At 39.1% G+C, this 17,576-nt stretch overlaps 1 protein-coding gene across 3 annotated transcripts in view; it reads left to right on the top strand.

Moving 5' to 3' along the window:
* Positions 1-17,576, top strand: part of DEF6 (DEF6 guanine nucleotide exchange factor) — a 59,543-nt gene that overhangs the window by 18,507 nt on the left and 23,460 nt on the right. For 2 of the 3 annotated variants that reach the window (XM_007423651.4, XM_025163684.2), the window contains exons 2-3: positions 5,057-5,197; positions 9,908-10,093. In XM_007423651.4, the coding sequence (XP_007423713.1) occupies positions 5,057-5,197; positions 9,908-10,093 (327 nt within the window). The remainder of the gene's footprint in view (positions 1-5,056; positions 5,198-9,907; positions 10,094-17,576) is intronic. The other variant, XM_025163682.2, reaches the window with a different exon arrangement.

Genomic DNA, 17,576 nt, shown 5'->3' on the forward strand with positions numbered 1-17,576 from the left:
TCCACTCATTCTTTCTCAACCCTAGGAAGCAGGCAATGGAAAACTACTTCTGAAATCTTGCCAAGAAAACTGTAGAAACTTGTCCAGGCAATCACCAGGAGTCAACACTGACTCAAAGGCACACATACAGAAAAAGAGCTGGAAACTGGTTGGACTCTGGGAGGCCAAATGCCAGACTACAAAGGCTGGGTTTAGAAGCTTGGGGCTCACAGACAACAAAATGTCTGTGAATGCTTCCATTTATTTTTGTATTTTACAGATGTATATGCCACCCACTCCCAAAGCCTCTGGGCAGTTTATCATACATTACATACATTTAAAAACTACACAAACAACTACATTAAAATTTCTGAAGTGAGAACTTGGCAGGCTGCAGAACAAAGTACCTTGTGGAATCCTTGGTGCCTTGTATTTATTTATAAGTATCTTTGAATGCATAGGCCCAATAGCATTCTTAGAAGATAGAATTGATGGCTTTCTGTAGCACTGTTGGAAATATGCTGAGAAAATATGCCCAGAAAACACAAACACAGAGAGAGAGAGACACAGGCACACACAAAATAAGCTAAGATGGTAGAAAATACCAGGGAAGAGGACAAGCTGAGCAATCTTATGCTACTTGACACTTTGTGAGTAGCCACATCGACTATCATAACTTTTTTGTGAATAGATAATGCCTTTGTGGTATCCTTTTGGGAAAGTGTGCAGAACATGTTCTGAACACTAAATGTGTTTCTGGCCAAAAAAAGTTGCCTACCCTGAGACAGACGTTGGGTCTGATCATTTTTTCATGTGGATTCTCTGAGCTAGCTTACTACATGCAGTTTGGCTTAAACTTCCTTGAATCTATTTCCCATAACATCCAGGAGTTCTCCCAAAAACAAAGAATTATCTAAAATGTGCTTTGGGAGTTTTTGCAGAGCTCACCAAGTCAAGGAGCTTGATGAAGAACAATGAAAATGTATACAGGACAAGGTGAAGAAAGCCTGAAAAGTTGGGGTAGTTTTATGACAGTTGTGACAATAACAATATAACTAGCTTGACTGATGGCTCTAGGTCAAAGTCTGTATAATAGTGACAACCAGATTATATCACATGGCCTCATTTGGGTCCAATCACCTGAATTGTTTTCAGCTTTTGTTATCTAAAGGTTAAGATAAGAAGCCTACAGCACAATCCTATCTATGTTTACTCAGGACTAAGTCCCACTGTGTCAGGAAAATATACCTAAAATTGTAGTTTTAGAGATGCAAATATTTGTTTGTTTGATCCTTGCCATGTTGTGACTAATGAAATCTTATCACATAAATCTTTTCCTTATCTGAGAAGAGATTCTTTAATGCAGAAATTCGCAGCTTTTTCAGGTATCAAATGTAACTGCATTCTGGTGTGTGTGTGTAATGGCTACAGTTTTGTGAGATTTTAATTATTTTAGACCTGAAATTGTGTGCAGTCTCTCACAAGAACTCCAAAACCACATAGAATCACCTCAAATCTTATGAAGGTTCAACATTCTTACCTGAAATCCTTCATGATCTTGTGCAAGGTTTAGCCATTTCAGATATTTTTAATCTTATTTTATTACAGTTTCTGTAAAATGGTTTCATACTTTACCATTTCCTGGTAAAATGAGTATATCAGTTTTTGAAGGCCCCATTTTGGCAAGCCCTTTTAATGAAGAAACCCCTTACATGCCTTCTGTGTAAAACATAAATACTTTCTTTGAAAAGTTAACATAAACATAGGCCCTACAAATCCCAAATAAAGTTCAGCCTCTCTAGAGGAGTGTATTCATCCATGTGAACTATTCCATTGTTTGGTTGCTGAGAAACCACTTGATATTTTTTTTTCTGTCTAATCATAAATTTATAGTGGTTGGAATTTGGAATAGGGCTGTCATCACAGAGAATGCCTAATGTCAGCATTTCTGCCTGAGAGACCCTTAAATCTGTCAGATTGCAGTCACTTTCTTGGAGAGTTAGTCCAACCCAAATCCATTAAGCAAATTTCTGAGTGGATATACAGTATAGAGGGTTTCACTGTGAATGTGTTCTGTTGGGCAGTAGATCAAAAGATGTTTGATAGAGGGAATATTAATGAATTAGCATTGAGTGGGGAATTTTAAATGCTGTACTCCACTTTGTGAACCTTTGTATCTTTATATTAAATAAATAATTAAATGAATTCATTGATGAAGTATGGCTTGTAGATTTGGGTAGTAATAGTATGTTGTGTAGTGTTCCTTTTACTTCTCAGTGCTCTAAATGGCCAATTCAATAAGTATACAGTAGGGCCCACTTACCTTAAATACAGAAGAGTTGGGCCCTTATGAACTCTGGAAGTTTTGTGTTGAATTTTAAATGCAAACTATTCCTTTGTATATATCAGTAGAGGATTTTGCAGAAAATAATGGTAGAACTTGTCCTGTTGAAAACAACAGGAGGGTAGTGAACACCAAGAAACAGAACCTGGTCAGTGCCTTATCCTTAGGCTCCCATACTTTTTTCCCCCAAACTCTTCCTATTTGTATTTCTTCTACTCTCTGTAAACTTGCCTTCCTCCATATAGTTATCCTATGATTGTATTAATTATGCCATTCTTTTTCTGCTAGATATAATAAATACTTCTTATGCTTACTGTATATGTAAGCAGTGAACTGTGGCCTACTTATGAGACCTGATCCCCTTATCCCTGTTTTATGAAAAACATTTTAATATGCACAGTTCATTATGGTGATGAACTTTATGATAAGCTTGTTTGTTAATTGCCTATTAACTTTATTATTTCTCCATCAAAACACATAATTGGCTCATCCTCACATTTCTGTAACTGCAGCATGCGCCTATCCGCTAACCATTTTTAAATGACAAGTCCTCATGGCATTGCCTTTGTCTCATCCCTAGCCCCCATCAAGTTGTCTTTAGTTGTTCCCTTAATGTAGTGTTTTCTCACTTTTCCTCATGCAGTTTTGTTATGTATTTGCCTGTATGATACATATCATATGCATTTGCCTGTATGATGCCTGATCAACACTTTCTTATACGCTTGGGTTTAGGCATTTTTTTGAAAGAGTGCTAGACCTGGGTTTAAAAAACTAGGACTAGCTTTCTCTTGAGTGATGCAAGAGAACAAGTGAAAGAGAAAGCAAGAGAGTACTACTTGGAGTGGCAGATCATGGGGGAGGTACAGGTACACAGGGTGAAGGGAGAAGGAACACCCCTGGTCCATTTTGAGCCACTTCTCCATGCTTATCACCTGTCAGGAGGCTATTTTTGGACACAGGTTTGGCATTCTTTCAAAAGAGCTGTCACTTGGGCAGCTTGAAAAATAACTACACCCTCCCTCCCAGCACATTTCCTTGCCAATCCCACCACATCACACATTAAAGAGAGTGATTGGTGGTTATTTTTCCCAGTGACAGGTGGTACTTGATCAGAGTGCAGTGGAGCCAGGGAATCTACCAGTCATGTTCCTTTACTTAACATCATTAAAATTAGAAGGACAGCACCACTCCCCAGACTTATTTCTGAGGTAGAAAAGGCCTGGACAGTCAGGGTAGCATAAATTATGCCAGCATACTTTTCTACTGACTTGAGCATACTTTTCTATTAACCAATTGGAGGATCACATGTTAAAATGGCCACGAGGAAGAGCCCAATGCCTTCTTGTCAGCCCAAGGTAGTGGTGACATGGCAGATTGATGATTGGAATCCTCTGTATCTTTTTTTAATGCAGTCTCAGGGTTTCCAAATTGAATTGAGGCTGTAATGGTGGAGGATGGTACTTCTGCCCATTTCTTTCTGCTCCAGCTGCTATTACATCTGATTCGGGGAGGAAGGAGAGGTACCATATACTTGTGTGTCTTCCTCTCTGTATCTCACAACTTGGAAACAGAATGTCCATTTATCTATCATCCAAAAGAGAAATATGTCATAAAATATGTAGATTTGCATTAAAGTGGCATGTGCAAATTAACATGTATACATTTAGAAATGATTAGTATGATTTTAATAGAGTAGAAGTGCAGCTCATCTCACCATAGAGAGGAAGACTTATATGTAATCTCTGTGCTTGTTCATTTTCTTGTCCTGTGGAACCATGATGGGTCATCTGATGGACTTTGATTATGGTTCTTTACTTTAAACCAGCCCTTCAAATAGAAGTCTTGTTTACACACTTATCCATAGTGAACTTAGCTCTGATTTACTCAATTCATTTTTCTAGGTTCACATTATCACCTTTGTTGGGCTTGTCCAACACACTAGGCTAAAATACAGTTGGCTAGCTTGTGGTTCAGTGCATTTTATGAGCAGAGCCAGGAGTGTCTTCAGGCAGACATTATAAAATGTCTTCTATAAGTAAGGATATAGAGCCATTTTACTTGAGGGAAGGAAATGTACAGAAGGAAAGGCTTAAAATATAGGGTACCCACTATTTAAGACTCAAGGCCTTGTATTCTGCCGTTACAAGATTTTTTTCTTTTCTTCCTAGCATTTTTCCTGCAGGTACAGGGTCCGCTTTTTTTGGATCAACCAGTGTTGATCCATTGGTTGCGACAGGATTGACCGGCCAGCTTGTCACCAGAGCCTGACTTTCTGGGCTGAGAGAGAGTGACTGGCCCAAAGTCATCCAGCCGGCTTTCATACCTAAGGCAGAACTAGATCTCACAGTCTTCTGGTTCCTAGCCTGATGTCTTAACTACAAGACCAAACTGGCTCTCATTCTGTTGTTACAAGATGTTAGTTAATATCCTGATAGGTTCTGAGAGTCTTGAATACTTTAAGGGGGAAGCGACTGCAGGGATTTGTTATCTAATCTAGCCTATCCTTAGCAGATAATATTGGGGGATGGACTTGTTGGCAGATATGCTAGTTATTCATATGTCTGTTCAGAAATAGGGCCAATTATAGTTTCAATAAGGATGTGAGAATGACAGGCACTAAGTTCATCCTGTTTAGTATGTGAATGAGGCAATAATGTAAACAATAAACAAGCATGGCTTCCCATATTATACCTAATACATCCCTGAATGCTTGTTTTTCCCTTATTGTCCTAGGTGCTTTCTCACAACCTCTACACTGTGCTTTGTATCCCCCATGATCCTGTAGCTTTGGAGGAGCATTTCAAAGATGATGATGATGGTCCAGTATCAAGTCAGGGATATATGCCGTATCTCAACAAATACATCTTGGACAAGGTAAGCCTTTTTTTTACTTTGACAGCCTGAAATTCAGCCTCTTTGATACTTTGGATAAACTGGCAGTTCCAGTTTTTGCTGGGAGGTTAAAGTTTTCAGGAGGACTTTCTGACCATACAATTCTTTGTTCCTACAATTACCTTGCATATACAAGAGGGAACATGATCTCTATTCCATAAAAAGAGAAGCCCTCAGATCTCTATTCCCAAAGGGTAGTGTGGCTACGTGTTATGTGGTTTACCTAGAAGAAAAAGTGTTATTAACTGAATGTGCTTTTGTCTCAAATCGAATCAGATTATTATTCGGTATCACAGGAATTTTGCCGGGATCAACTTTTAATTAGCACATTGTTAGAAAAGCCTCTATTCAAAAATGTGTTCAAAAAAGTTCAGTACAGGTGTGAAACCTGATCTTTAGTAGTATTCCCAACCTTAATGTGCTCATGATGTGTTGGAGTATGAACTACAATGTCTGAAAGTCATGCTGACTGGGAATTATGCAGGATGTAGTATAATATATTTGAGTGCAAGCAATTGGAGAAAATTGATTTACAACACGATCAGAGAAGATTGGAGAAAGTACAATTTTCCTAAGAATTAGTAGATTTATTTTATAATGTATTAAGAATACCATGCTCATCAAACCACAGTTTCATGAACATGATGGTGGTAGAATTGAAGCTGTTCAGACTTCCGTCTGTAGATGTTTCAGATCTCCTTCCTTTCCTGCTTATTGCAGAAAAAACACAGAAACAGTCAGAATTTGTACTATAATTCCATATCTTTAAGATACTGCTTTTTAAAAAGTCACAAAAGTCCCGTGATCATCAAAACTTCTTTTTTTGATAATGGCAGTCATGCTAACTGCATGCAGGTATGCATAATTACAGCAGTTTTTGCAGAACTCCACGTATTCTTCATGGTCTAAAGTTCAAACTTGTTAATAGTGTGAAACTCAGAAAAATAAATTTGGCTAGGTTAAAAATAAATTATAGGCAGGTTGATGACTGTCTGTCTGTCTTTCATCAGCTCTGCTGATCACATCGTTTCTAACAGTTTATCTTTGAGAGAGAGTGATCCTCAGGAGAAAAAAAAGATTGTCCATCCCAAGCTAAGCCAGTAGTGCTTGCATTAAGGAAATTCATCCTGTTTCTATTTAGTGGCATTCGTATGTTACAGCTTGAAACATCTTTCTTTGGGAACAAGACCTATAGAGCTCTGTGAGATTTTCTTCTCTATAAGTATTTTTAAAATAACCCTGTTACAGTTTTTAGAAAGCTAATGAGGAAAGCATGATTTGACAGAAAAATGGTCAAATAATGTGTAAAACAGTAAAACACAGTAAAACAAAGGTTTTAAAGTCATTAAATGTTCCCTACTTTCTCCCATTATCTTATTTATACTATAGCTTAGGCTGTGATATCTGGAATTAGTTTGCCTTAAATTAGGATTATGGTATGATAGTGCTTTTCTTTCTTTGTCTTCAGCCAGCTGGAAAAAAACTTTTACATGATTCAAGAGCTATCAGTAATTGTATACACAGCGAACCAACCAGCTGAAGTATGAAATAGTCAAGGAAATGCATAGGAAGTATTTTAAAACAAATTATTCTGGAACTGTCTTGTCACTAACCTATTTATATCCAGCTCTTATACGAAGACATACTGTGTTAAGTTGAGCACAAAGGAAATTTCTCTTTGGAAAGGTGCTTCTGCTGCAGTATAAGAGTTCAGAAATATGTCTAGAAGGCCAAGAAAGAAAAGATAATAGAGGTGTGCAGGGTCTTTTGCATGCAGTACCATGAAAATCCTACTTTTGAAACACTTTGTACTTTTCTTTCAAGAGGAATGCATTTCCAATTTTCATTTTTGAGGGAAACCTCAACAATAAAGATCTCTTTTATGGAAAGACCACTGTTCTGTGGTGGAACAGATGCCTTTTATGTAGAATATCTCAGATACAGCTCCTAGTGTACAGTATGTCCATGTATAGTCCTGTGATACTATGGAGAGTTGTTGCTGCTGGCAACTTCAGTTGATGGAGGTGAACCCAAGATGGGTTAATTTTTGGCATCTTCAGATGATGTAGGTTAACCACAGCAGCAACACTATAATTATACAGTTAATTTTAAAAGATTATGAAGTAGATCCCCAGCTGCAATTTTTTTGGCTAAAGATAGGTCATATTGCCAAGAGAGGTGCTATCAATAGTCTCCTTCAGTATAAGATTATTTCTGTGTTTTTGTATCTTCTAAGTGCTCAAAAGCTCAGGGAGAACAGATGTTCTAAGTTGTCATTATAGTAAGGCTATTTTATGTTTCTACTGCTGATGCTTCATCAGGGTGGGTTATAGGGGAATTGTGTTGTGTGTGTGTGTGGGGGGGAGATTGGATATGTGTACCTGGGCCTGGGAAGGAAGGATAAGGGAGGAAGATGGGAAGTAGGAACTGAGGGGGCAGGTAGGGTCAATTCAGTGGTAATGAGCAGAGGGAGATATAGCAGGAATCTGAGAGTGGGCCACCCTTGGGGACACCAAGTCAGCTGGTTGAAAGCACCCCTGCTGTCTGTCCTGCTGCCTGGCACCTGATCCTCAGTGGTCCTGAATTTTGGCTGTTGGTTTTGAATGCCAGGTCAGTAACAAAGCTGCCCTCATCCATGACTTCATTTTGGAGGAGGGTGTCATGTTTTTACTGAGATTTAGTTGGGCCTGGGGGCGGGGGGTGTCCCTTCTCAGAAATGTGCCAATCCAAGTTTTGGGTTCAGCACCAGCCCAAGGGAGGGGAGGAGGGGTGGCCATTGTCGTCCATGTTAAGAGAGCTTTAGATTCTTTCATACCCTGGACAAAGGACAGACTTGGGCCACAGGACATTTGTTGAATGCCCTGCTAGGTGCCAGACATTTCCACTTCAATCAGTGGCTGAATATATGCAGATAACTAGCTTGTATGACTAGTGCTCAGGTACAAATCACAAGGACGGTGACTATTTGATGGTCTTTATGATCACTGGCAACCACTTGTGGAATGGGTGCATGTCTGAAGTGGTGGGACAGAGCTACCTTCAGAGGTAGGTAATCATTTGGGCATTGGATGCAATAGATGCAGGACAGGACTTTTAGGGGAGGGGAGGAGAAGGGAGGGAGAAAAAACATCACCAGAGATGTGGTTTCACCCACATACAATCTAGCTTCTGAATAGATAAAAACCTTAAGAAAAACCTCCCCCAATGCTCCTATTCACCCACACAGACATAAAACTATGCAATCTTCCTTCCACATACCCCTCACCCCTCCACACACAGGGTTCTTCACTGGAAAGAGAAAGAGAGCCAGGAGCCTGCTCCTTTCTTTCCATGGAAGCACATTAAAGTAGCTCCATTTTTGTTATTATTGCAAGTGAACACTGAACTGCTTCCCTAGAAAGAAAAAGAGCGTATCAGTCCCATTAATCTGACCATTCAGTAGACTGCGCCAATCGCTGGAGGAGGAGCAAGAGTTGGAGTTACATAGAGAGTTAGAGCTTCTCGGGGCAGGAATGTTAATTACGTTAATAATCCAGAGATGCAACTGCTGCTTAGCACCAAGCCTAAGAAATACAAGGCCAAAGGAGGTTAAGTTGTGGGAAAGGTGTCAAGAAGAAACTTAGAATTAAGATTACAGCAGGTATAAGAAGGGTCTGGGCTCTTACATTGATAGAGAGCTTACCAAGGCGGCTTTATTCTGGTTGCAGTAAAGATGCTTATCTAGTAGTGCCATGTTTAGTACCTGAATAGTTTCCTGCCTATAGTAAAGTAGTAGTCTGACAAGAAGATACAAGGGCCCTGGCAGATGCTAGCAAGGGGTAGTGTGGCCTGGAGATGCTGCTTTGCTGACCCTGATTAAATGATGAAAAACAGCTAGAGAACAGGCATGAAGCAGTCCAAAGAATGAAAGAATAATTAAGCAAACAAATCTGAACCTCACTGAAAGAGCCAGACAATGATTGAATACTACTTTACTTGAATCCAAGTATTTTTGCATAGAGGAAACGAACAAAGCAGAAAGCTGGTATAGCATTTGGTTAAGAGATTGAATTGTCCATCAGGAAAGCTCCAGTCTGCATCTTACCTCTAGCAGAAGTTTGCTAGGTGTGTTTTGGCAAGCAACCATCAGCTATAATATAGTACCTCCCCCACATCTCCATAATATGAGGGACAATACATTGATGACAAAAAGAATACTTACAGCATTGACTTATGTCCACATATTTAATAGTTTCCTCTTCTGCCATGTTAAAAACTACAATCTAGAAGCACGTTTCTGGCTTTGGAGGAGTGTTAAAATTTCTTCTCCTATATCAGTGATACAAGATTATTGTCCTCTGTTGCACCTAATCAGTAAGTTTTGTTTTTCATCTCTTAAACAGAGCAACCTTTGAATGGGTGGGGATCAGCCTTCATGACTTCTGGAGGGCCAATGGAAGGGATGTTTTTTCTGGCTTTGGAAGGTGTGTTAAGGATGGGGATTGGCACACAAGACCATTGGGAAGCAAATCACTCCCGGAAAGTCCCCAAAATTTGACAAGCAAATTTGGCTGATTTTGCTGCCAAATTTCAGTAGCAATTAGGGACTGGGAACTATCAGTGGGCTGTGGGTTTCTCACCCCAATCTGGAAAATGAGTAATGGTTATTTTTTTCTCTATAAAAACGAATCACTTCTGCTTTGCTTTTTGCAGGTAGCAGAAGGGGCTTTTGTCAAGGAGAGTTTTGATGAACTTTGCTGGACATTGACAGCAAAGAAGAATTATAAGCCAGATAAGAATGGGAACAGTGTTGTTTCCCATGAAGATGCTTTCAGGCTCTGGTGCCTCTTTAACTTCCTCTCTGAAGACAAATACCCTCTCGTTATGGTCCCAGATGAGGTATGATTGCATTACAATCTTTAAAAACATTTGTTCTTGCTTTAGTTACATTTATTTCTTATTTATTCAGGTCTATTTTATATTGTATGTTTAACTGATTTTAGCATCTCTGTAAACCGCCCAGAGCTGTTTTTTTTTTTTTAACGAGATGGGCAGTGACAAATTTGATACATAAATAAATAAAAATATTATAATAATTGTTTGAAACTCACTGTTGTGGCATGGTAAGTATCTGCAGCTAACTTGCCCCAGATTTTTATTACATAGATTTGCAGTTCTGTACTATGCAGCATTTCATATAATCTGATAACACTACTCTAAGTTGCATTTTGTGCTGCCAGATGAGAAGTCTTTTGAAAAACCCCTCCTTTTCTAAACTTAAATCATGCAAGCAGTCATGCAATTTAGCAGCAGTATTCCCCATGTTTATTAGTATCTAATAAATCTGTTATTTCACTGACAATTCACTGAATGATTCAGTACAAGGAACTATGTGAAAAATTCATTGATCCAGGAATGGAAGGGGTTTTTAAAAACTTTGTTTCCCTTTGGATGAGAGTGAATCTTCTCCTGGACTGTGCAATTCTGGGGATGGTTTGATGGTTCTCAGAAGTAAATCCTTCAAACTAAAAGTGGTTTGTAGTATTCCAAACATGATGTTATGAATGAAACAGACTTGTTTTGTGTGGAGGTGGGAGATGGACCAGCTCAAGCTACTTCCAGTTTGGTGTGGTCCAGAACATTCTGGATTCCTCTGCAGTGTTCTATTCCTAACTCAACAAATTTTGCACATCCCTACATACAAGTTAGGTGTACTTTTTTCATTTATGTATAGCAGTTATGCTGCCTCCTCAGTACATGGTTCTTCTTTGAATGCTTCATAAGCATTGCTTTTGCTCATCTGTAGGTATGTTTTGGGTAAAGGTCTTTGTCAGCTGTTTCTGTAGATGCTAGGGCTTGAATTGAGCAAGGTGCATACTCTTCATATTGCTATGGTCTCTCCCTGAAGGGGCTGCCCTCCACTTATGTCTCTTGTGGACCTATACCTTTAGCCTCTTTTTGTTTTATAAATGCTGATTTTGCAAAGTACATTTGGGTGCAGCTGATATGTTTTATATAGTTTGTCAGAAACAGCAGTTTGGAATAAAGATGGATGAGTTAGTGTATTTCCAGTAACTGTAGTTTTCATTTGTAAATCCACTATATTGCATTTTAAGAGTAGGTTATACATTTTTAAGGAAGAAATCCCCACAAAAATCTTTATTTAAAGATATATATTTAGATACACTTTCTCTTCATCAGTGGGTGCATGAATACAATGCCTAAACCATCAAACTAGCCATTCAGCTTGGAGAACAGTGGCCAGGAAATGTGTAGCTTGAGGCTTCCATTAAGGCTAGTCATGCATACAGATGTCCGTCTCTGTAACAGCATGTGTGTGTGTGTTTGGGGACAGAGATAGAAAGTCACCTAGTGCACACAGTGACAGGATGTGGGATGTTTCTTGCATCTTTTTCTCTTATGCCCAGAATAGCTGCTGTGGGTTGCAGCAGCCATTCTAGGCTCACTGATGTATCTATCCAAAAAGAAAGTATTATTGCATGCATATCTTTCCTTTTCTCTGGAGCTTGAGGCAGAATATGTGTAGAGATCAAATGAAAGAAGCTCCCCAACTACCCTGTAAGGTAGGTTTGCCTGAGAGAAAGAAGCTGGTTCCAAATCATCTAGTACCTTCTGTGGCTGAATAGCAGCCTGACTCTGGAGCTTCCCAGCCCTAGTTCAGCCTCTTAACCACTACATTAATTTGGCTCTATAATTAATTAATTACTCTCTATAATTAACCCTTCAAAAGGTTAACTGTAGTCAAGAAATGCTATCCAGTGAAGTAGAAGCACTAATGACAATAATAATTTCTAAATTCCTCAGTGCTTGCTGACAAGAGGGAAGTTTTTTATCTGTCTTAGCGCAAAGGCAAAATCTCAGTCAGATGGTTTGAAAATCTAATGCATGACACCTTACTTGTGTTGGCCTGAAAGCCAATAGAAGACTAGCCAGAAAGGAGTATATCATCTTGATGGCTCTTGTACTTTCCCTCATGTTGTCTAACATCTGCAGGTAGATGTAGTCAACTTTCTTTTCCTTCACACACTGCTGTCTTCTGAAGTGCCCTATCCCACTCCCTGCTGCCTGCTCGTCAGCAAAAAAAAGCATTGCATGATTGTGAAGTCACCAGCTAAGCTTCCTGTTTCTACCAAAGTATTTCCTGTTTCTTTAAATTGTAAAAAGAGAGAGAGAGAGAATTCTTCATGAACTACAGATGTTTGAAGTTGCGTTATCAGTTAACATTTTGTTTTTGAGAGGAAAACCAACACCTTAGAGCAGCCCTTTTGCTATTGCTGCAGTTGTGGGCCCTGTTAAGTTCCCAAAGAACTTAAATGCTCTTTCTTTCCCTTTGTGGGCTCAGCTGGGCTGTGATAGACTTCCTGAGCAAGCAGTAGATGGTTGGAATGCTGTGAGATGCACACGAGATCCAGTTCCTGAGCCACTGAGAGATGCATCAGGATGGTGCTCTCTGTGTGAAGAAGTTATTTGAATCTTCCCACAATGTGGCTTCAACATAGTATTGCTCAAGAACAATACTATGAAGGAAGAATACAAATAACAGCTTCCTGTAAATAAAGCAGTCAGCCAGACCTTCAGTATCAGAAAAAAATTGCACAGGCCTTGTTCAGTTCTTAGCATTTGCTCAACCATTTCATTTACTAACGTGAAGCCTGTTTGGTAGAATGGTGTGATGATGACACATAGTGGAGAACTTTTGAGTTTTTAAGCTCTTGTTGAAAGTAATCTTCTGGATGTGTAGTACTAAATGACAGGGTATCAATATTTGAAATAAATATGAACTGTTAACTCCTGTTGAATTTAGCAGAGGTTAACTCAGCTTAGTGGATACAGGACAGCTCTGCATATTATGTTGTGGTTTAGCAGTTTTCCAGGAAGAAGGAGGCTAGGCATCCACACACATCAGATATATCAGCATTCACTGTGTCAGACATATGACCAGAGTTGCCTGTGTTATCAAGTGTGCAGAGACTAGACTTCTGGGGAGGTATGGTGAACTGAAGATGCAGAGCCAATGACTGCAGCAAAGAAGTGAGGAGTGTGAGTAGACCGGTTCCTTGGAACCTCTCCAGATAATAAGATTTGAGATTGCCCACATGTGCTCTGGACAGTTGCCCCCTGTGAGGAGATTGCGGAACAGTGGTTTTCTGTGGATTTGAGTGCCAGGAGATGATGGGATTAGCCATCTTGCCCGCAACTGCAGCAGAGCCTTTTAAAGGACACTGAGTTTGTAAACCTCACTTTCTAATTGCTTTCAGAAATTGCTCATTAACTACTATTTCTAAGCTATTAGAGACCTTTGGAATGACAAGTTTGAAAATGCAGGGTGAATCTTTCTTTAATCCTGAACGCAAAAAAACTTTAATTATATGCTTAAGAATTTAAAGAATCTGAAATAAACAACAAAAAGCTAAATAAGATTTTGATCTTAGAAAGTTATAAACAAACTAAGGGTCCAGATAAAATTGGAATATTGAAACTTTTACAATAAGATTTTGGAATTAATTATAAAGTACAAACATCTTCTCATGGGAAATAGATCTTGTTTTGGTTTTTACAAGACACAAGGCAGATAAATAATTTCATGATTTCAAAAACTGGACACTCGAAGGGGCTAAAGATTTTAGGTAGAGGAAAGATATACCGGCCTGCAAGATGGTTATGACAGTAAAAATACTGAAGGAGACTTTTGAAGAATGGAATCAGAAAATAGTAGCCACAATATCAACAATGTCAGTAATGATGTCTGCTTCTATGGAGATGTCAGATGTAGAACAAATTTTATCTGATAAGATAGAGATGGTATTGAAGATGGATTTACAACTGACAGGCCAAGATAATGGTTTAGAAAAGGATGTTTTACTGGATCTGCAAAAGAAACTGATTGAGATTTTAAAATTTAAAAGAGAAATACAAATGACAAACCCAAGAGAGTGACCTGGATAATTTTTTCCTACTGGAAAAAGCCTTGAAGAACTTTATGCAATGGGACAAAGAAGAAATGAAGAGAAATCAATTCCCACGACAATATTTGAATAAACTAAAGATTAAGACTGTTAGAAGTGAAAAGAAAGAATATAAAGTTGGTTTATTGATCAAGGTTAAAATAAGATATATTGTTACTTCTGGCTATCCTTTTTGGACTTTCTGCTGATACCAGGACTGAAAAAAATGAAGTTTTATGGATTTGTTTATAGATAAGAGATAGGATATAGGATGAAGAGGTAAATGTTTGTAACTTTAGAGAGGGTGAAGAATTACTAAATTTGTTTATACTTGTTGTGATGAAGGTTGGAAGTCACTTCTTTATATACTTCTTTTTCTTTATTATATTCTTTTCCCTTTTTCTTTTTTCTTTCTTTTTTCCTTGCACTTTTTACTCTTCTTTATTTTATTTTCTTTCTTTAAATTTAGTTTGTATTAGATTTTATTATTATAATCAAAATTCTTAATAAAAATTATATACAAAAGAAAAATGTGCAGAGATTAGTTTAGTATGTCAAGACTGGAGGGGCCAAAAGTCTTTCTTTAAGAGAAAAGGAAGGGGAAAGAAAGTGCCCACTGTGTTCAGTTCTGGGCACCACACTTCAGAAAGGACAGTGACAAATTCAGAGGAGGGCTATCAAGATTGTGAAGGGTCTGGAAACCAAGTCCTATGAAGAACAGTTAAAGGAACTGGGTACAGGTAACCTACAAAAAAGACAACTACAGGGAGATATTATAGCATTCTTAAAATATCTAAAGTATTGTCACACAGAAGAGGGAATGGATTTATACTTTGTTGCCTGGAGGGTGGGACCAGAACCAATGGTTAAAACTACATGTCAGACATTAGAAGAACTTCCTGACTGTATGAGCTGTTAGCCAGTGGAACAGGCTGTCTCATGAAGTGGTGAGTTCTGCTTCAACAGAGATCTTTCAACAGAGCCTGGATCTCCATCTGTCAGAGATGCTCTAGGGTGGATCCTGCATTGAGCAAGGGTTGCGCTAGATGGCCTCTTTGGTCTCTTTCAGTGCTTTTTTATACTGTATACATGTGGAGAACTGATCTATTTCAGTATTTCTCAATCTCAGCAACTTTAAGATATGTGGACTTCAACTCCCAGAATTCCTCAGCCAGCATGCTGGCTAGGGAATTCTGGGACTTGAAGTCCACACATCTTACAGTTGTTGAGATTAACAAACACTGATCTATTTGACCAGGCAAGAAGTTACAGCCCAAGTAGTGCTTGGAAAGGGAGCAAATTGTAAAGAATGTAGATCTATGGTGTTTTTGTATGGTGTGCGTGGAATCATTCTCCCAATCATAGCCCGGCCTGGAAAAGAAGCCCAGGCAAAAGTAAAGGGAGCTTTGTGCCGTTTGTATGGTCTGCTGCTGTAGGTTGCACCTGCCACTTCAAAAGAGGAAAAGAGAAATAATCACATGACTTCCTTAGTGCTTGCATAAGGTCTAAGGCCACAAGAGCAGGATTTGGATTTTTCTAGCTTTTTAGCTGTTAGGACTGGCTTCCAGCCTGCATGTGACATTTCTAGGTCAGTGGGTAGGATTAATACCAGGCGGCCAAAAAGCCTGAACTCCAGGGCACTTTCACACATCACTATTTCTACTCCCCAGTCCCTCCAGAATATTCTGAAGTTGACTGAGCTTATCAGAGCTCTCTCTCCAGTAACCAAAATGTGTCATTCAGTCTGTGCCCTTCTCCAAGATACTGTACTCCAAGATACTTGAAGTAACAATACCTACTTTAGATTGGTAGCTTCCCCACCCCACCCACACATTTCTATAACATGTATACATTTTTTTGCCCATTTGCCAAAATCAAACTCAACCTGAGCAGTTGCTGTATGATATGCACTTATTGGGTTGCATGGGGGGGTGGGGACACCAAACACACAGACACACACTTCACAGTTGCCAAGAGTGGGATTTGTGAAACTTCAAGCCACCTTCCCCTTTAGGAAAAAGTTCAGTGGAGAGTCGGAAATACAGTATAAGAGTTCTAGCTAATTGAATAGCAAGCATCCACAAGCTCTGCCAAACTTTGTTGTTGCAAATGGATAGGTGACAACAGACAGCTGCTGAATTGTTTGGAAAATGAGGCTTGTGAACTTAGTGTCCTTTAAAAGCCTCCGCCACAGTTGTGAATGAGGTGGCTAATTCCATTGTCTCCCAGTGCTCAAACCCATGGAAATCCTGCAGTCCCCTCGTGAGGAGCAGCTGTCTAGAGCAGATGTGGGCGATCTCCCATCCTCTCCTCATCTGGAGAGGTTCTGAAGAACTGGTCTACTCACTGGTTCTTTGGTCTTTGCCGTGGTCATTGACTCCGTTTTCGCAGAGCTGTTTTCAGTTTGCCATGCCTCCCCTGGAAGTATGAGCTGCAGAACTGTTTGGGAGCATATAAAGACCCACTGTGGAAGTGTCCAAGGTTTGAACAATAATGTACGAAAGACAGATACTTCTTAAAAATGAGTTACACAAAAACATCATGTATACATATTATTTGTTATATAATAACCATGTTTGTTCCTTCAAAACTTGCATTATGGTGTGATTACACTCATTTGAGTTCTGCATCCAATACTCTGGAAAAAGTATTTCATAAATAGGGTGCAGCCAATGAAAAGGCTGTCCCCCACCCCACCCCACACTCAAACTGTGGCTCATTTGTAAGAGACCCAGCACTTAAAGTCTGAATGGATGGATCGATACATAGACATGCATTTTGGCTATCTTAGATCTAAGCTGTGAACAGCTTTAAAGTAATAGTCAGCATTTGATATTGAGCCCAGAAATGGATCCATTGCCAGTGGCATAGTATACTTGTGATATGATCAAAGCTCCCAGTCTTAGTTGTCTAGGAGCTAAATTCTGAAGAACTAGTTTTGGAATAAGCTGCCTCCCACTGAATATAGAACACTTAAGCAAACATAGCCAGATGTAGAATAGGAGGCTTACAGTGGAAATAAATATTACCCCAAAGGAAACTATTATGGGCAGGGAAATAGATTGTTTCTCTGAAGTAATATAATTTGTTAGAAATAAGCTTAGACTGAGAAGAAACTTTGGAATGATGTTTTTATTTATTAGATTTATATCCCACCTTTCGTTCAGGAACTTAAGGCAGCATATTAGTGCTCCTTTCTCCCATTTTTCCACACAACAAAAACCCTGTGAGGTAGATTGGTTTATAAGGGAATTTTTAGAGTCTAGGAGAGAAAAAGGTGGTTTTCAAAACATGGCAGATTAAGACCAGATGGACATTTTAGCCTTATCTCTTAACTGAAGCATCAGTCCATCTATTAGCGAATCTGTGAGAAAGAGGGCCAGACAGCTCATAGATACCCTGCCTTAATGTGCAGG

The sequence above is a fragment of the Python bivittatus genome, unplaced genomic scaffold, assembly GCF_059951505.1.
Source record: "Python bivittatus isolate LINGU-HERP-01145 unplaced genomic scaffold, Pbiv_v1 ctg000700_np1212, whole genome shotgun sequence".
In the NCBI taxonomy this organism is placed as follows: Eukaryota; Metazoa; Chordata; class Lepidosauria; order Squamata; family Pythonidae; genus Python; species Python bivittatus.